This window comes from Centroberyx affinis, unplaced genomic scaffold (assembly GCF_046629955.1).
Source record: "Centroberyx affinis isolate AG114_WGS23_722 - 3 ecotype Tasmania unplaced genomic scaffold, CSIRO-AGI_Caff_v1 ptg003431l_1, whole genome shotgun sequence".
Taxonomy (NCBI): Eukaryota; Metazoa; Chordata; class Actinopteri; order Beryciformes; family Berycidae; genus Centroberyx; species Centroberyx affinis.
Genome location: NW_027281404.1, coordinates 94,316 through 115,079, shown reverse-complemented (window position 1 = coordinate 115,079; position 20,764 = coordinate 94,316). Strand labels below are relative to the sequence as shown.

The 20,764-nt window shown below is 42.6% G+C and overlaps 2 protein-coding genes across 2 annotated transcripts; both read left to right on the top strand.

The window, feature by feature from the left end:
• Positions 1-7,547: 7,547 nt before the first annotated feature.
• LOC139661007 (olfactory receptor 8G17-like) lies at positions 7,548-8,516 on the top strand. The gene has a single exon (XM_071539317.1). The coding sequence runs from the start codon at positions 7,572-7,574 to the stop codon at positions 8,514-8,516; it is 945 nt and encodes a 314-aa protein (XP_071395418.1). The 5' UTR covers positions 7,548-7,571.
• A 9,234-nt stretch (positions 8,517-17,750) lies between these two features.
• Positions 17,751-18,719, top strand: LOC139661005 (olfactory receptor 8G17-like). The gene has a single exon (XM_071539315.1). It carries the CDS (start codon positions 17,775-17,777, stop codon positions 18,717-18,719), a length of 945 nt encoding a protein of 314 aa, XP_071395416.1. The 5' UTR covers positions 17,751-17,774.
• Positions 18,720-20,764: the final 2,045 nt, after the last annotated feature.

The window sequence follows — 20,764 nt, the reverse complement described above, 5'->3', positions numbered from 1 at the left end:
CAGCAGAGGGCATAGTAGGACACTGATCTTCAGATAAGTAAAGGAACTCTGGACCTTGGTGCCATCGATGTGGTTGTGCCAACTCCTCCAGGGTCATACCCCGAGTGATGTCATCTGCAGAGTTTTTGGCAGAGTTCACGTATCTCCAGCTATCGGGCTCAGTCAGGTTCTGGACCTCCGCGACTTGTGTGCCGACGAACACCTTGTATCTACAGGACTCTGACTTGATCCAGTGGAGAACCATGGTGGAGTCGGACCATAAGGCAACCCGCTGGATGGGCACAGTGAGCTCAGCTTGGAGTACGTCGGCGAGCTGAGCACCTGTAAAGGCAGCACTCAACTCAAGGCGTGGCATTGACAGCTGCTGCTTGGGAGCCACCCGAGGCCTAGCGAGCACAAAGGAAACGTGGACTTGCTGCTGGTCATCCATGGTCCGCATGTAGGCAACAGAGCCATATGCTCACTCAGATGCATCGCAAAAGATGTGGAGGTCCCTGGTTGCCGTAGAGGTGTCGGCGTGTGGCGGAGCATAGGCTCGGGGGAGCTCCAGGTGGATGAGGTGAGGAATCTCTTGTTCCCAGGTGCGCGATTTGTCGAGAAGACTTTGAGGTCAGCTCGGATCGTGCCAGCCAGCCTTCTCCTTCCACAGGTCTTGGATGAGAACCTTAGCCCTCGGGGTGAATGGGTTGATGTAGCCAAGGGGGTCATACAGACAGGCAAGTACTCGGTAGAGGTTCCTCATGGTAGGTGCTGAGGTCTCCACAGGGTGATGCTTGTACCCCAAGGAGTCGCTGAGGCCCAGGGTAGGCTCCTGAAGGTCGCTACTGCTCTGGGAGAGCCACAGTTCACTGCTTTCAGAGCAGGCCTCAGGCGGGAGGTGCTTGATGACAGTGGGCACGTTGCTTGCCCACTGGCAGACCTTGAAACCTCCCGTCTGTAGGTGCCGACGGAGGCCGTCGACAAGACGCTTGGCCTCTTCAGCGGAGTATGTGCTGTACAGACAGTTGTCGACATAGAAGGACTGCTCGACTGTATAAAGGGAGCAGAAGGTCGTTTAAGGATAGGCCTTGGTGCTGAAACTAACAGTTAAATAAAATACTGTCCTTACCGTTGTGGCTCACCATATGATGTGGAATGTACCAGGATTCTGCAGACTGGTCAGCTTCTTCAGGAGGTATCTTTGCCACGTAGCTCAGGATCCTTGGCATGTCTTTTCTCTGTGCTGCGGAGGCACAGCAGCACGGCTTCCTTCAGGGCGTGAAGTGGGGTAGCGTTCGCTCACCGAAGCAGGGGGGTAGCATAGCGCTGGACTCCATCGACCTCGACCCTGGTGGTGGACGCTTGGAGCACAGCCATGGCTTGCTTGGAGCGGGTGGCTTGCTTGCTTGCGTAGGGAAGAGTGTCGACTTGCCAGAGGCGCTCAACGTTCCTGAAGAACAAGACAGTGGAGATGCGGAGGCACTGTGAAGAAGACGTAATCCAGCAAGGCTGGTAGGACCCTGGAGTGACCAACCTAGTCGGGTGCAGACGCCGATAGGACCACCTGACGGGCCTGCACGTACTGGCTGTACAGGGATCAGGAGGTGTGGCATATCTGAACCAATCAGAAGCAGCGGCTGGGCGTGGTCGACTGGCAGTAAGGGCAGGCCGCGGAGGTGCTCGTAGCATTTCTGTAGTGTAGCCACTGGGTAGGAGTGTTCAGCAAGACTCAGGCCTTCGGCGGTGAAGGCCTGGTGGATCCAGTACTTCTGGGAGGGGCTACAAAGTGGAGAAACGTCAAAGGAGATGGAGCTGCCCTGGAGCTCTTCGACGTTTTGCTGGACTGTAGATGGAGAGACTCTGGCTGTCTGAGGAGGTTCAGGCGCTGCACAGCTTGAGGGAGAACGATACTTCGTTCGGAGCCGTTGTCTAGCATGGCGTAGGTCTCCAAGGCTTGGTCCCCGTTTCTCAAGATTACCTTGATGACCTTTAACATCACCTGTTGCGGTCGATTGGGCCGGTCGAGGTAGACCCTGATGGGTAGTGTAGTCACCATGTTGACACTGGTTTGGGTCTGATGGACGGAGTTGTGCAGGATGGTGAGGTGCTTCTCTTTGCATGTCTTGCAGGGGCCCTTCAGAGTACAGGCTTCAGCGGCGTGGTTGCAGCCACACTTCCCATCTCGGATCCACTTCACAGCTTGGCTGGTGGACAACTTCTTGAAGTCCTCACAGGTATTCAGGAAGTGCTCTTTGTTGTCACAATGGGGACAATACGGCTTGGACTTGAGGGCGGTCTTGGAGCGAGCAAGCTCTGAAGTGGTAGCGACATCCTCAGCGTTGAGAAGGATGTTCATGGTCTTCTCCTTATAATGAGTGACACGTTGGTCCTTCTTGGCTGGCTTGGGTGCATCACACTGATAGAGTACTGCAGCTCGGCTTGAGAAGCACTTAGCTTGTGACTTCATCTGAAGCCAGGCTGCCAGGTCAGGCAGGGTGTAGGTCATGTCTGACCCTGTCCGGAGAATGCTGCGGCTCAGACAGTATTTGATGAATCCATCCCTCTGAATGACGGAGGCATCTTGCCTCAACTCGTACCCATTTGATCCTTCAAGCATCCCAAGCATTCCCACCAGAGAATGGCTGGACAGGGCGAAGGAGTCAAAGGCGTCAGATTTGAGGATGGCACCTAGCTCTGACTGGACAAGCTGCCAGGGTTGACCCTACTTGTCCTGCAGGGCTTGTAATGCAACGGTGTACGGCCGAAGGTCATACATGTAGGCTTTAGCCAGGTGGAGAGCACTGGGAAGCTTCAAGTGGCCGAGGAGCACTTGGTACTGTTCGCTCAGGTGCCCGTCCATCAGGTTATCCAAGGCCATCTTGAAGAGAGCAAAGTCCCTTTCACGGTCACACTTGAAGACTGGCAGCATCGGCTGGGGGATGCCGTAAGACGAGGCAATCAGCGTCTCTGAGCCTGGATGCTGAGGATGCCCTAGTGTAATCGTCAACGGGATAGCAGCCATGTAGTGTGCAGCGGAACTCATGTGGTGGTATGTTTGAGCTGTGGTAGAGATGGTGACTCTGTAGGTAGGAGTCTGTACCGCAGTGGGTCCTGCGGCGTGATACTGCTGGGTCTGGATACCAGGTGTAGCCACGATGCAGGGGCTGCAGCGAAGAGAGACATTGCCTGTGCTGACAGGTGCAAGCTTCTTGGAGACAATGCACTGCTACGTGGTCCCTCCCTCTCCGGCTCTTGAAGGAGTGAGGTGACCAGCTTGGCTACCTGAAGTTCTTCAGTCGCCTCTGCCTGTCAAGACATTTGGCGATAGCTTTCCGTGCTTCTTGTGCCTCCTGCTGTAGGCGTTGTGCTTCCCGGGCCTGGGTGTCGAGGCGCTCACAATCCATATCAGCGTTGCAGTCTTCTAGGACATGGCACTATAACTCCTCGAGCTCCAGGCGGTGGATGCTCTCCTTAAGGATAGCTTCCTTGACCGGTGACAGAGCATGTCGGGGGTGTACACCCACAGATGAACGAAAGGAGCCAACACCGGACCTGGAGGCGGACCTGGGAATCGACTGGTATGAGGACCCACTTCCCTCAGATGGAGCCCTTACCTCGCTAACCTGGCATCCAGATGAGGGTGACTGATGTGGGTGCTCGCTCCTCACAGATGTGGCCCTCGTCTCGCTAGCCTGTCGTCCTGGTGCGTGGGATTGAGCCTTTGAAGGTTCATCTTGTGCTTGAGGTTCATACCTCGAAGTCGCTTAGGTGGCGTGCAAGATGTCGCTCTCTGCGGGACCAAACGGATGTTTCTGTGACGTCCTGGTCTGTTCGATCCATAGTAGTGATACACAGATCGGCTCTGACGCCATCCGAATCTGTATGTACGCATAAATCATCCACCCGCCACCCACCCGAACAAATTATTTTCTACGATTTGTAGACCCGCATTTCACTCCACCTCTATATTGCCTTCTAAATTATGTTGAGCAGTGTGAGCTTTCTATGTGATTTCTTTATTGTGTGTTGGTTGTATTGATGTATTAGTGTTTTCTTAATGATTTACTTTAAAGATTAGAGAGGCTGCTTTCAGTAATTAAACGTTTCCTGGTGAACTGTGCCTTTGCAATACAGTTTCAGGTTTATGCTGCGGTCCCGTCTCTCTCTTGTGTAATAGAAATAATTATTAGTGTCTACACAGCGTCTCTCTTAATGGGGAGACGCACTTATCTTTTCTGCTGCGGTGGGATCGCTTCAGGTATTTAATTAACTCAAAAAATATTTTTTTTATGCGCACCCGATCACACTTTACCATTATTTCTAAGTGGGATGTAAGCATGATGATATGGTAACATATTACACTGAAGTAGGCTGGTTTTAAATAAATAAACATTTATTTAAGTTCTTCTTTTTTGGTAAAATGAAAATGGCAACAGGTATTTCCACAATTTTAGAGAATGTAATTAATATTTTCCTCATTAATGTTGTATTATTTCACCCACCCGTAACCCATCCGCTATTAATCAGAATGTTAATTTTTATGACCCGACCCACCCGATCCGTGGATTAACTGCGGTGCCCGCGGATATAACTGCAATCCGCGCATCACTAATCCATAGCTTCTTGGAGGAGCTCTATCCGGCTTGAAGGACCAATGAAATAGAGGTCTTTGGGGGCCTCTACAGATGTGTGGAATAGAGCTGGTGAACACTATGGGGTGTGACTCCGATCAGAGAATCATCGAAGAGGAGCTTCGGTTGGGGTCTTTATTCAAGGGAAGAATGTGGTTCTACAGGGAAACACGATACAATATTAATTAACAGTAATAACACACATGAGCAATCACATGATCTACATGCACACACATTAAACATAACGCTGTTGTCTAGAGTTACAATAGTCCCCGTAGTTAGGAGCTAGAGACAATGTTAAACATAGCTATCCTAGCTATATAGACTGACTGGCTATGCGGGGGGACTAAGCTAGGCAATACAGACACAAGGGCATAAACAGTATACCAATGTAAGAGTTCAGTTCAATGCTCTAATAGTAAACAGAACGATAGGTTTACATATCTAGCCTAGCTAGCACTCAGCTAGGCTAACTAGCAAACATAGCTGACAGAATCTGACTAGCGGAGAGAAACAACAACAGAAACGGATTGACATAAACATAGGCTCCAGGGTAAGTTGCAGTAGTGAAACAAGGCACAAACAACTAACACAAGGAGCCAGAGAAACTAAACTCTCTTAACAAGGGCTTTCCTACAGAGGCGACTAGATGAGTGGTCAAGCCAATAGATCCCCACTAGAGGGCTAAGTCTGTGATCACAGAACTAGAGTAAGAATACGTAACTAACTGATCGACTGTAGCACAGTTTGTGCTCGGCATTAGGTAAGTATGTAAAGTTATTGAGTTACCATTGGGTTGTGATCTGGTCGCACAACCTGGAACCAAGCAAGGAAAAGCATAAACAGTATCTTAAAAATTTCAGGAAGGTGCCTACTTTGTGTCTCTCGATTTCGCCCCATGTTGTATACGCACAATCCAGGCTGTTTATGTCTGTTAACCCTCTCAGTGTCACCCTCCTTTAAAAACTTTTTGCAGATGGAATCAGCAATATTTTCGAACTATTGTGTGAATATTTTCAATCAACCTTTGTTTTTTTCTAAAAATTGATGAATAGAGATGTGGAATTAAACCAACTTCAACTTATTGTGTATTAAAGGAAGTCTATGCACAACCATGGCATATGACATCTACCCTATTCACTTTAAAGTATGTTGGTTTCTTGACACCAGACAAAAAAGACACTGTATGTTTCATTTGCTCCAACCTGGAGAGCCTGTTGACAGTTTCCATGGATTTGATGACTTGATGTTGCATCACACATTGTCTGAGGTAAAGACAATTATTTCCCCAGACAAGAATATTGTGTTTATAAAAACTGTGACAGACGTTGAGGTCTTACTTCTTGCTGAAGTTCGGCTGGTGAATATTAGATGACTGCAGGAACAACTAGAGAAAGAAAGCAGGTATTATAACCATTTCATATTTATGTAAAAAAAATATATATATTTCTGAATTAAGTGTTAACATAAAGTAACAGTACAATCCAACGCAAAACGAAACAAAGAGATTCATTCTACAGTCAATCATCCTATTACAGTTTTTCTCAGTCGCTTCTCAGTATGTCATGTTGATCAAAATGTATTATGCTGGTTCTCTGTTGAATAGTCTTACACCCCAAAACATCTAGGCATTAGTTCATTGCATAAGTCATTACATGCAAAATGGTTGAACCAGTTGTCATAATCTGTCAAGCATATTTTCTATACATTTCTATTAGACTTTTTTTAATAAATGTGTCCTGAATTGATGAATTGCTCTCAGGTGAATCTTGACTTGATTCTCACTAATGAAGGGGAATGTGTGAAGCGCTAGATCAACCAATGATCAACCAGTTCTCTAAAATAGCTCAGAGGTGCATCTCATGAACCTTCAATTATATACTTTCAAGTATATATAGACAGAGCACAACACAGTGTTACAAGACAGGAACGTTATGTATAGAAAGACTGCACTGTAATTCCCCATACAGTGCTGCATGTACAGTTCTGCCTAAGGGTGTTTCCTATGTTTACATTTCTAATTTTTTATTTTTTTCCTTTGTGCTATGCAGTGCTGTAAAACAGTCTTGTCTTTTTCTTTTATGTATCACAATGACATGGTCTGTCAACAAATTACAGTACAAACAGTAAAAGCGTAAATGTGAATCCTGTCCAATATCTTGCAATCAATCTCCCACATACAGTAATGTGTAACTTTGTACTGTTAAAATTGATATATGCCATACAGAAAAAGTGCGGCCTTGTGCATTTTCAATCATTGTCATGAAAACCTTAGCCATAGTTTACATCAGAAAATACTTACAGAGTACAATGTTATATTGCCAACATAAGCATTTTGACTATCTTGTTTGTAAACAATGACACAAGGACTTGTCATTCTGATGGCACTGACATGTTCATTGATATAAATATTTACTTTTGAGAGATAGACTAAGGATTTTGAGCAAGTTACAGGCTTTTGCAAGTAATCTATTGTGTGGTGCTGTTTGTACGATTTGTTTTGAGAAATGCACTTACTGTTTTGCAAATGTTAAGGATGATTCGAGAAATGTAACAAAGCGACTGAGAAAAACTGTAATACTGCTCTTGGAACAATAGCTAAGTGAAATCTGTTGAATTATTTTGAAAGTAGAAGGAAAAAAATGTAACACCCAAATCAGAGCTTTGATTTTTTATTTTTTTTTATTTTTAGCAAAACCAGACTGGAAACAATCAGCTCTATCATTTTTTATTGATCTTTGCAAATTGTTTCCTGAACTACCTTGTCCACTAAATGCTGAATGGCCCTGTCTTTTGTTCAGACTTACAGGAGCTACATTATCATACAGCATATCAGTATACCTGATATCATATCAGTATATCGTATACATATATATATCTATATATATATAGATATATATATATACATATTTACTAACGTGACATAACAATATTCCCTCTTGTGTTTCTTATTTCAGGTTGATGGAAAACTACACCTACAACAGCTTCACACTACAGCTGGAGGGCTTAAAGGTCACAGAGGATTCCATGTACCCTGTCTTTCTATTTTTCTTTTTTTCCTATCTATTTATTATGTTTGCCAATGTAGGCATTGTAGTCCTGGTGTGCATTGACAAGAGCCTTCAGCAGCCTATGTATCTCCTTTTTTGCAATCTGCCAATCAATGATATCGTTGGAAACTCTATCATGGTGCCCCGGCTGCTTGTAGACATGTTGGTGCCTCCCTCTGAACGCCTCATCAGCTATTATGAGTGTGTGGTTCAAGCCTTCACCACACACATGTTCGGTACCACCTCTCACACAGTACTCATGATCATGGCCTTTGACAGATATGTGGCCATCTGCAATCCCCTGCGCTACACTACAATCATGAGTAACAAAATGGTGATAAAATTAACTGTTTCTGCCTGGGGGGTGGCCTTTGTTTTGGTGGCTATTCTGCTCGGCCTGACCATACGGCTGAAGAGATGCAGGACTCTGATCGCAAACCCTCTCTGTGACAATGCCTCATTGTTTAAACTCTCCTGTGAGAGTGTCTTTATCAATAACGTCTATGGCCTCACTTTCACTGTGGTCCTGTTCACAGCTTCTATAGGCAGTATGGTTCTCACTTATGCTAAAATCACAATTGTCTGCCTGACAAGTAAGAACAAGTCTTTGAACAGTAAAGCTCTAAAGACATGTAGCACCCATCTGTTTGTATACCTGATTATGTTTTTATGTGGATTTCTCATCATCATCCTGCATCGCTTCCCCCTGTACTCAGACTATAGGAAACTATCTTCCATTCTGTTTCATATCATCCCTGGCAGCCTGAACCCCATTATTTATGGGGTGCAGTCAAAAGAGATCCGCAAATTCATGTCAAATGTATTCCAGTCCAGAAAGGTTTTTCCATCATTTTAATTTGAAGACAAGTGGGGTTTACTAAATCATAACAGAGATACATTTTCACTTAAACAACCGTATAATAGTTTTATGATTTCAAATATTTTTCTTAGTTTTTAGAAAAGGTGTGCAAAGGTTTGCAACTCCTTATAATTCATGTGGTGGAACTCTATTATTATGGGTATCTCTGGTTCAGCATTGGATTGGTTCTCCTCGTACCTGTCAGACAGGTCTTTCTCAGTCACAGTTCATAAATATGTCTCATCAGCTGAATCTCTGTTATGTGGTGTTCCCCAAGGTTCGGTCCTGGGCCCCCTGCTGTTTGCATTATACTTGCTCCCTCTCGGGCAGATAATTAGAAATTTTAAAGACATCTCCTTCCATTGCTATGCAGACGATATTCAATTATATATTTCGTTTAACCCACAAAATGTCTCTAAACTGTCTGTTCTACTGAAGTGCCTCACCTCTATAAAAGTTTGGATGGCAGATAATTTTCTTCAGCTAAATACTGACAAAACTGAAGTTCTTGTTTCTGCCCCAGATGATGTTGTCCCGAAGGTGATGGACAGTCTTGGCTCTTTATCCTCATCTGTTAAACCTACCCTCCGTAATCTAGGTGTTTCTATGGGCCAGGCTTTGAATCTTGACCAACATGTAAATTGTTTGGTCCGTTCTTGTTTCTACCAGCTGAGAAACATTGCCAAACTCAGGTCCATTCTGTCCATAACTGAGATGGAGATGGTTATACATGCGTTTATTTCCTCCCGTCTTGATTACTGCAATTCTCTTTTCACCTGTCTTAGCAACACGTCCCTAAACCATTTACAAGTGGTCCAAAATGCTGCTGCCAAGCTTCTTACCAAGTCCTCCAAAAGCTCTCATGTAACACCAATCCTGATGTCCTTACACTGGCTTCCCATCAAATTTAGAATCCAGTTCAAGATTCTTGTTACCACGTACAGAGCCTTGCATGATCAGGCACCTGCTTATATTAAAGAGCTGCTGCAGCCTCATATTACCAGTAGGACTCGGAGGTCCTCTGACCAGGGTTTGTTGTTTGTTCCTCGCTCGAGCCTTAAGACAAAGGGTGACCGTGCTTTTGAGGTTGTAGCTCCTAAACTCTGGAACTCTCTCCCACTGGTCTTAAGATCAGTGGACACGGTGGACACTTTTAAAAAGCAGCTCAAGACCCATTTGTTTAGACTTGCTTTTGTTTAATTTTTCTTTATCCTTTTCTGGGATGTCTTCTGTTTTTAGCTGGATGTCTGCAATTACTGTCTGCTGCTCTGTGTATTATTTTTGCTTTCTTTGTTCTTTGTGAAGCACTTTGTGACGTCTGTTCTTGAAAGGTGCTATATAAATAAACGTATTATTACATTAATCTGTATTGTATTTGCATAAATTTGCATAAATTTGTATTCAGAGATGAAGGTACAAATGTACATAGTAAAACTGTATTCTTTTGAGATATAACAAAGTTTTATAAACATGTTTTTAACTGGTGACTTGTTATTGCTCTCATTTGGCTATAGCAGTAGACCAGTTGATACGTTTTATTAATTTTCATGAGTTGGCTTTAGTCAGCTGTCTTTTTGGTTTCAAGTAGATGATGTTCCTAGTGGTTGCAGGAGTGGACTTTCAAGCCAACTCAAAGTTTGTTTTATTTCTTGTCTTTTTGTTTGAAGTGCCTCACAAATATAGTGAGGATGATTATTAGTGGTTCAAGCACGTAGTGCTATTGTTTTCCTACTGATTTATTATTATCAATTATTATCATTATTAGGCATGGTCTATCATGTAATAACCATGTAATAGCTTATAAATCAAAGTGCATTTGGGCAATTAGTTCAAAACTTGGGCATATTGTCCAGAAAGGCATTTCATGCCTACCAAGTTTGATGCAAATTGGCCAAAAGGGGGCACCGTAGTGATATTTTCTCTCAGAATTTAAAGGCATAATGAGTAGGATTTTGCTGGTTGTGACTTGTAAACACAGCTTTCAAAGTTGACCCCTCCTCCCTGCGGTTGCCAGAATGGTAAAAACCAGTAAAAAAGTACAGCGAGGCAAAAGGCCAAGCAGACAAGGCTCATTCCAGTGAACCCCAGTGAATCTGGGGTTTGCTTTCACCCTTTGGAGAGTATTGAAGGAGAGGATGGAGATGAAGAGCGACGTGGACTGGGAAGTTGGAAGTTTTCTGTTGGAAAGGTAGGTGTCAGTTAGCTTAGCTATCAGCTTTTCTACTACAACGAAACAATGCTAACGATAGCTAGCTGCCAGCTCATGATACACACTAGCTCTGACCAGTTGCTCTGTTTTTGAGTTTTGGGCCGCTACCACAGCCAGCGTGGCTTTTAGATATAAAACAATTCAGCAATTGTTTTGGTTGCAGGATACACCTGCTGCCAAAAAGGTCAACACACACACTGTCACAGACTACCAATGGGCCATAAGTAATTGAGTAATAATTTTTGGTTGAGTTTATGCTATTTCAAGGGGGGAAATCCTGCTCAGTATACCTTTAAGTCCAATTTACACCAAACCTGGTAAAATGACCCACTTGTCCTAGCTTTATTAATCTGCCTCGGGACCACCAAAATCCAGCATGACAATTTTCCACCATTTTGAATATTGCGAAACAAAGTTTTTTTCCGTAAGGCTTTTTCACTTTTTGACCTATCACTAGCAAACGTGGTATACAGCCAAAGGGCAGTGAGATACACTTTGTAACATCGGAAAATCGGATAAACAATTTGCCAGCAGCAAATGAACTTCACAAGGGCGTGACCGAACACAAAACCAGCCGTAACTTACTGAGCGTTTTTTGGATCAATACAAAACTTGTTACACATGTTCAGCAGAGGTAATCAAGCATATCTGCAACAAAATTCCAAATCATCTCATAGGGGGCGCCAAAAATGGCTCAATTTGTATCTCCATAAAGCTGCACTAAGCAATTTTCCCACCACTAGAGGGTGACAGAAACCGCAACACATTTGTAAATAAACCACAGCAAAGCTGGTGGACTACAGATGCCCCCAAGGACAAACCGTGCATAAAGGCTAATAGCTAAGCTAAAGGTGCCTGCTGAGAAGTGTCGCCAGTTACCAGTCTCACTTTGCCATATTTTTCTCCACCTGAAGGTTATGTATGTCCAACAATGACAAGTGAAGAGGTAGGTAGCAAGTTTACTAGTTTAACAAGTTTACTCGCTTGCTTTATCAATTCCGCCATTGTGAGAACTTTTTTCAGGGATGGGAGGGGGTGAGAGCCGCTTTTAAACAGTGAGGGAGGAGACGAGCTAGTTTTAAAAAAATGAAAAGCTACTGAATGGACCGGGAGGAGCTTTGAGTCGGTCCGAGTTTTGACAACAAGCTTTAGAAAAGAGGTGAAAACAGCAACACAGCTGACCCGCGTGTGTGGCTATTTGTTTAGATCATTACGTCTCAAGGAAATCTCTACATAGCACACGTTAGTTTTGGGATTGGTTATAGGGTCTGAAATCGCTTATTGCAATTTTAACTGGTAAATGGAATCATGCTCTAGATGCAAGCTTTAGTCAAAATGTCAAGTTTGGCTGTAGTCGTTGCATGTGGATGTACAAAATATACAAAATATAGCTGAAATTGGTGTAAAATGCCATGAGTGCTTGAACCAGGCAATTGACGCCTGCGGCTATATTTATTATTAGTGCTACTACCTTTGTGTTTCTGCACTGCACTAACTTCCGGTCTGAAGAGAGGCATGCTCTGTTCGTCTGCCTTAAGCTCTGTCACAAATTTACATTTTTATCCAGTTTTAAACCACATTTTTATCTACTCTTTTAGATCCTGGTTGTTTTTACCCATATGTTTTAACACTGAAGAAGGGCAACCTTGATGCAACAATTATTGCTAACTATAGGCCCATCTCCAACTTACCATTCCTCAGCAAAATACTTGAAAAAACTGTTTATTCTCAGCTTAATAACTATCTTACATCAAACAGCCTTCTAGACATTTATCAATCGGGTTTTTGATCTCAACATAGCACAGAAACAGCACTTATTAAAGTTGTGAACGATCTACATATAAACACAGACTAATAATCTATCTGTTCTTGTGCTCCTGGATCTCAGTGCCGCTTTCGACACTGTTGACCATGATATTTTACTAGAGAGGTTAGAAAAATGGGTCGATCTATCCGGCCCGGTTCTAAACTGGTTCAGAACATACCTACAGGACAGATAGTTCTTTGTGTCCATTGGAGACTTTGCCTCAGACAGAGTGGGTATTATGCGTGGAGTACCCCAAGGTTCGATTCTTGGACCACTACTATTTAAAATCTATATGCTCCCACTCACACATGTTATACAGAAACACAAAATAAATTACCATAATTATGCAGATGATGGGTTGGGTTAGGAGAGGGGAGGCCATGCAGCAAATGTCTGCGGGCTGGATTTGAACTCAGGTCGTTGAAGGAAGGACTGAGCCTTATGGGGTACGCGCACTACTTAGTGAGCTACCGGGGCGCCCTGACACTTGCATATTCTGCCCTGATTCTTGTATAACTGCAGTAACACCTGTTGCTGCATATTTATCTTCTGCACTTGCACTTCTATGATTGTGTTGCGATTGTATTGTCTTTGTAAAGCACATTGTGTTGCCCTGTGTATGAAATGTGCTGTATGAATACAATTTGAATTGACTTGACTTGATTTATTTTTGTTATTATTATTTTCCTTCTTCCGTGTTGCAGTTTACCGTGAGATGCTATATGGTACAAACTTGAAATTTGGTACAGTGATTGGAAATGGTGTTCAAGTGCTGCTCTAACAAAAAATGTCAACATCACCCTGAAGGGGCGCAATAATTCAAGGTCTAAAATTTAAGCATTTGAAAGGTAAACCATGAGTCTGATTGACGTGAAACTTGGCACACATATTATTCTGAGAGCGCTCTAAAAATCTAAAAAAAAATTGGACCACCAAAGTCCACCTATATAGATTTTTTGTTAATTTGCAGAATTTGGAAAAACAGTTTTTTCCATAAGGCTTTTTCAGTTTTTCACCTATCAACACCAAACTTTGTACATATTTACAGGGCCTTGAGATACACTTTGTAACCATTTTCCAGAAAAATCTGACAACCAATATGGGGGCCATGAGTGAATGAACTTCGCAATGGCCGTGGCCTAACACAAAACTGGCCATAACTCAAAGACCATTGATGCAATCAACACAAAACTTGGTAAACTTGTTAACAAGAAACAACAAACATATCTACAACGGCATTTTGAAATCAATCAATAGGGAGCACCACAAAGGCTGTATCTGCTAATGCCATTGTTGAAATTTAATGGAATTTGCTCTAGGACCATGTACTAGTCAAAATCTGAAGGTTGGTTGTGATTGGTGAAAGTGGGCATGCCCTGTTTAATAACCATGTAATAGCTTGTAAATGTGCATTTGTGTAATCAGTACCAAACTAGGCAGTATTGGCCTCCAGAGCAAAACCGTCACATCAACCTACTGGAGCTGATGGCGGTGTTGCAGGTTCTACAATGCTTTGCACCCCTTTACAGGGCAAAAATGTGCTGTTGAGACAATCGGACCACGGTGGCTTATATCAACAGACAGGGCGGCATTCAATCTGCGCGTCTGTTTAGAGCTGCAGAGAGCTTGTAGTTGTGGGCCACAAAGAACGGATAATGCAGGGGCCAACATCATGTCGAGGGGCGGGCCCCTGGCGAAGGAATGGATGTTACATCCCGACGTAGCGGACCAGATTTGGTCCCTCTTCGGAAGGGCGGAAGTGGATCTTTTTGCCTCAAGGCAAAACTTCCACTGTCCGCTATTGTTCTCTCTGCTTCACAGAGACAATCCACCCCTGGGCGTGGATGCATTTGCACGCCCACCATGGCCAAGAAGGCTGCTTTATGCCTTCCCTCTTCTCTGTCTCATTCTCAGCTCCCCTATTTTGGGGTGCTCTGTCGCAGGCAAAGGGAGCGATTGGCATGAGAGTTTGGTTCCTGAGAGGGACAGATTTATGCATGCTGGCTTGTCTGCACAGACCATCCAGGGCGCGCGAGCGCAAGCCACCATCACTAACTACAAAGCAAAACAGCTGGGTTTTCAAAAGTGGTGTGTGTGGGAAGAGAGACCTTGATCCACTGAACTGTTCAACTGGATCTATTCTCTCTTTTCTCCAGCACCTGGAGAGGAGACAGGTGCTTTCTACTAACAAATGTATGTATCAGCAATCTCCTCTTGTCATGAGGGGTTGTTTGTGTGCTATGTGGATGGAGTGGCTGGCAAGCCCCTGTCGAAACCGAGACTCGCCCACTGGCTCTGTGATGGCATGTCACAAGCTTCTGTGTTGGCGGGCAGAGATCGTCCCATTGCCATTTGTGCACTCTACACGCAGTGTAGCAGCGTCCACAGCCCTTTTTAGTGGCATAGTGGGTTGGAGGAGATCTGTACAGCGGTTGACGGCCTGTCCATTCATCAGATTTTATCTGTTGGATGTGTCTGGGTCTTTCTGGGTCTTTCTCGGGTCTCGTGTTTCAGTTCTGAGCACTGGAACACGGTGAACAGGCTCATCCTTATTGGCTGCATGCATGCATGCAAATTTCAGTGCACTGAGGCTGAAATAGAGGTCTTTGGGGGCCTCTACAGATGTGTGGAATAGAGCTGGTGAACACTATGGGGTGTGACTCCGATCGGAGAATCACCGAGGAGGAGCTTCAGTTTAGGGGTCTTTATTCAAGGGTAGAATGTGGTTCTACAGGGAAACACGATACAACAGATATATATTAATAAACAGTAATAACACACATGAGCAATCGCATGATCTAACATGCACACACATTAAACATAACGCTGTTGTCTAGAGTTACAATAGTCCCCGTAGTTAGGAGCTGGAGACAATGTTAAACATAGCTATCCTAGCTATATAGACTGACTGGCTATGCGGGGGGACTAAGCTAGGCAATACAGGCACAAGGGCATTAACAGTATACCAATGTAAGAGTTCAGTTCAATGCTCTAATAGTAAACAGAACGATAGGTTTATATATCTAGCCTAGCTAGCACTCAGCTAGGCTAACTAGCGAACATAGCTGACAGAATCTGACTAGCGGAGAGACACAACAACAGAAACGGATAGGCTCCAGAGTAAGTTGCAGTAGTGAAACAAGGCACAAACCTAAACATAAATACTCTACTTACATCTGTCATTGACACACAACTTCCCCGACACGGAAGAAAGTAAATGCAGCTCCCTAGCAAACAGACCGGGATGGACTGGTCAGAGCCGGAAACTCTGTTCCTCTTAAAGGGCCAGTGACCTAATACCGATAAACTCAAGTACATGTACAATACTAGTAATACTAGCTGGAGCATGTTATAGTATCCAAACAATGATGTTGCCAATAACATTAACGATTGCATTAACAAAGATGGGCCTATATCTTACCAATGAATAATAAATAATGTGGGCAAATGAATAGTGTGGGCAACTGCAAATAGACTCCCAATTGTCCTCTAAAGGGCAGAGACAATTACCGACAACTAACACAAGGAGCCAAAGAAACTAAACTCTCTTAACAAGGGCTTTCCTACAGAGGCGACTAGATGAGTGGTCAAGCCAGTAGAGCCCCACTAGTAACTGGTCTCCCTAAAATGACCATTAAACAGCTGCAGCTCACTCAGAATGCTGCTGCTAGAGTTTTATCCAGGACCAGGAGAACAGAGCACATTACTCCAGTTCTAAAATCTTTACACTGGCTTCCAGTTTGTTACAGAATAGATTTTAAAGTGCTGCTACTAGTCTACAAATCACTGAATGGTCTGGGCCAAGAATACATCTCTGATATGCAGGGCTCTTAGATCCATGGACTCAGGTCAGCTAGTACAGCCCAGAGCCCAAACTAAACATGGTGAAGCAGCATTTAGCTGTTATGCTGCATGCAACTGGAACAAACTGCCAGAAGATCTTAGATGTGCCCCAAATGTAGCAATTTTTAAATCCAGGTTAAAAGCATTTGAGGGATTGTATGATACGATTGAGGGATAGTATGTACTTTGTATTTTCTTTTTATTACTTTTTTTTTTTTTAAATTATATTACTCTCTTTTTAACTACTATTTTATGTACATTGTACTTTCTTTTAATTATATATGGATGTTCCTTTTGCTTTTATGTATGTAAAGCACACTGAATTGCCCCTGTGTATGAAATGCTCTATAAATAAATTTGCTTGCTTGCTTGCTTGCTAGAGGGCTAGAGGGCATTAGGTAAGTATGTAAAGTTATTGAGTTACCATTGGGTTGTGATCTGGTCGCACAACCTGGAACCAATCAAGGAATAGGCATGAACAGTATCCTAAAAATTTCAAGAAGTTGCCTACTTTGTGTCTCTCTCGGTTTCACCCCATGTTGTATACGCACAATCCAGGCTGTTTATGTCTGTTAACCCTCTCAGTGTCACCCTCCTTTAAAACCCTTTTGCAGATGGAATCAGCAATATTTTCGAACTATTGTGTGAATATTTTTTAATCAACTTTTGTTTTTTTCTAAAAATTGATGTATACAGATGTGGAATTAAACCAACTTCAACTTATTGTGTATTAAAGGAAGTACAAACATGGCATATGACATCTACCCTATTCACTTTAAAGTATGTTGGTTTCTTGACACCAGACAAAAGACACTGTATGTTTCATTTGCTCCAACCTGGAGAGCCTGTTGACAGTTTCCATGGATCTGATGACTTGATGATGCATCACACATTGTCTGAGGTAAAGACAATTATTTCCCCAGACAAGAAAATCGTGTTTATAAAAACTGTGACAGACGTTGAGGTCTTACTTCTTGCTGAAGTTCGGCTGGTGAATATTAGATGACTGCAGGAACAACTAGAGAAAGAAAGCAGGTATTATAACAATTTCATACACAGAGATTCATTCTATAGACAATCATCCTATTAATACTGCTCTTGGAACAATAGGAGTGAAATTTGTTTCATTATTTTGAAAGTAGAAGGAAAAAAATGCAACACCCAAATCAGAGCTTTGATTTTTTTTAGTGAAACCAAACTGGAAACAATCAGCTCTATCATTTTTTATTGATCTTTGCAAATTGTTTCCTGAAGGAGCTACATTGTCATACAGCATATCAGTATACCTGATATCATATCAGTATATCTTGTTTATATATATATATATATATATGTATGTATATTTCCTAAAATGTGACATAACAATATTCCCTCTTGTGTTTCTTATTTCAGGTTGATGGAAAACTACACCTACAACAGCTTCACACTACAGCTGGAGGGCTTAAAGGTCACAGAGGATTCCAAGTACTCTGTATTTCTATTTTTCTTTTTTTCCTATCTATTTATTATGTTTGCCAATGTAGGCATTGTAGTCCTGGTGTCCATTGACAAGAGCCTTCACCAGCCTATGTATCTCCTTTTTTGCAATCTGCCAATCAATGACATTCTTGGAAACTCTATCATGGTGCCCCGGCTGCTTGTAGACATGTTGGTGCCGCCCTCTGAACGCCTCATCAGCTATTATGAGTGTGTGGTTCAAGCCTTCACCACACACATGTTCGCTACCGCCTCTCACACAGTACTCATGATCATGGCCTTTGACAGATATGTGGCCATCTGCAATCCCCTGCGCTACACTACAATCATGAGTAACAAAATGGTGATAAAATTAACTGTTTCTGCCTGGGGGGTGGCCTTTGTTTTGGTGGCTATTCTGCTCGGCCTGACCATACGGCTGAAGAGATGCAGGACTCTGATCGCAAACCCTTACTGTGACAATGCATCGTTGTTTAAACTCTCCTGTGAGAGTGTCTTTATCAATAACGTCTATGGCCTCACCTTCAGTGTGGTTCTGCTTACTGCCTCTATAGGCAGTATAGTTCTCACTTATGCTAAAATCACAATTGTCTGCCTGACAAGTAAGAACAAGTCTTTGAACAGTAAAGCTCTAAAGACATGTAGCACCCATCTGTTTGTATACCTGATTATGTTTTTATGTGGATTTCTCATCATCATCCTGCATCGCTTCCCCCTGTACTCAGACTATAGGAAACTATCTTCCATTCTGTTTCATATCATCCCTGGCAGCCTGAACCCCATTATTTATGGGGTGCAGTCAAAAGAGATCCGCAAATTCATGTCAAATGTATTCCAGTCCAGAAAGGTGTTTCCATCATTTTAATTTGAAGACAAGTGGGGTTTACTAAATCATAACAGAGATCAATTTTCACTTAACCTTATTCACCAACCTTATAATAGTTTTATGATTTCAAATATTTTTCTTAGTTTTAGAAAAGGTGTGCAAAGGTTTGAAACTCCTTTTGCAATTCATGTGGTGGAACTCTATTACATTAATCTGTATTGTATTTGCATGTTCATACAATCACGTGTCCATAGACATTAAAAGAAATTTGTATTCAGAGATGAAGGTACAAATGTACATAGTAAAACTGTATTCTTTTGAGATATAACAAAGTTTTATAAACTTGTTTTTAACAGATGTTATTGCTCTCATTTGGCTATAGCAGTAGACCAGAAAGATTTTTCCATCATTTTAATTTGAAGACAAGTGGGGTTTACTAAATCATCACAGAGATCAATTTTCACTTAAACAACCTTATAATAGTTTAATGATTTCAAATATTTTTCTTAGTTTTTAGAAAAGGTGTGCAAAGGTTTGCAACTCCTTATAATTCATGTGGTGGAACTCTATTACATTAATCTGTATTGTGGTTGCATAGATTTGCATATATTTGCATTCAGAGATGAAGGTACAAATGTACATAGTAAAACTGTATTCTTTTGAGATATAACAAAGTTTTATAAACATGTTTTTAACTGGTGACTTGTTATTGCTCTCATTTGTCTATAGCAGTAGACCTGTTGATACATTTTCTTAATTTTCATGAGTTGGCTTTAGTCAGCTGTCTTTTTGGTTTCAAGTAGATGATGTTCCTAGTGGTTGCAGTAGTGGACTTTCAAGCCGACTCAAAGTTTGTTTTATTTCTTGTCTTTTTGTTTGAAGTGCCTCACAAATATAGTGAGGATGATTATTAGTGGTTCAAGCACGTAGTGCTTGAACCACTATTGTTTTCCTACTGATTTATTATTATCAATTATTATCATTATTAGGCATGGTCTATCATGTAATAACCATGTAATAGCTTATAAATCAAAGTGCATTTGGGCAATTAGTTCCAAACTTGGGCATATTGTCCGGAAAGGCATTTCAAACCTGCCTACCAAGTTCGATGCAAATTGGCCAAAAGGGGGCGCCGTAGTGATATTTTCTCTCAGAATTTAAAGGCATACTGAGTAGGATTTTGCTGGTTGTGACTTGTAAACACAGCTTTCAAAGTTGACCCCTCCTCCCTGCGGTTGCCAGAATGGTAAAAACCAGTAAAAAAGTACAGCGAGGCAAAACGCCAAGCAGACAAGGCTCATTCCAGTGAACCCCAGTGAATCTGGGGTTTGCTTTCACCCTTTGGAGAGTATTGAAGGAGAGGATGGAGATGAAGAGCGACGTGGACTGGGAAGTTGGAAGTCTTCTGTTGGAAAGGTAGGTGTCGGTTAGCTTAGCTATCAGCTTTTCTACTACAACGAAACAACGCTAACGATAGCTAGCTGCCAGCTCATGATACACACTAGCTCTGACCAGTTGCTCTTTTTTTGAGTTTGGGCCGCTACCACAGCCAGCGTGGCTTTTAGATATAAAACAATTCAGCAATTGTTTTGGTTGCAGGATACACCTGCTGCCAAAAAGGTCAACACACACACACTGTCACAGACTACCAATGGGCCATAAGTAATGATTGAGTAGGATAATTTTTGGTTGAGTTTATGCTATTTCAAGGGGGGAAATCCTGCTGAGTATACCTTTAAGTCCAATTTACACCAAACCTGGTAAAATGACCCACTTGTCCTAGCTTTATTAATCTGCCTCGGGACCACCGAAATCCAGCATGACAATTTTCCACTATTTTGAATATTGCGAAACAAAGTTTTTTTCCGTAAGGCTTTTTCATTTTTTGACCTATCACTACCAAACGTGGAATACAGCCAAAGGGCAGTGAGATACACTTTGTAACATCGGAAAATCGGATAAACAATTTGCCAGCAGCAAATGAACTTCACAAGGGCGTGACCGAACACAAAACCAGTCGTAACTTACTGAGCGTTTTTTGGATCAATACAAAACTTGTTACACATGTTCAGCAGAGGTAATCA

Coding starts and splice junctions, on each gene's coding strand:
- LOC139661007 (XM_071539317.1), top strand. CDS start 7,572: ATGGAAAACTACACCTACAACAGCTTCACACTACAGCTGGAGGGCTTA.
- LOC139661005 (XM_071539315.1), top strand. CDS start 17,775: ATGGAAAACTACACCTACAACAGCTTCACACTACAGCTGGAGGGCTTA.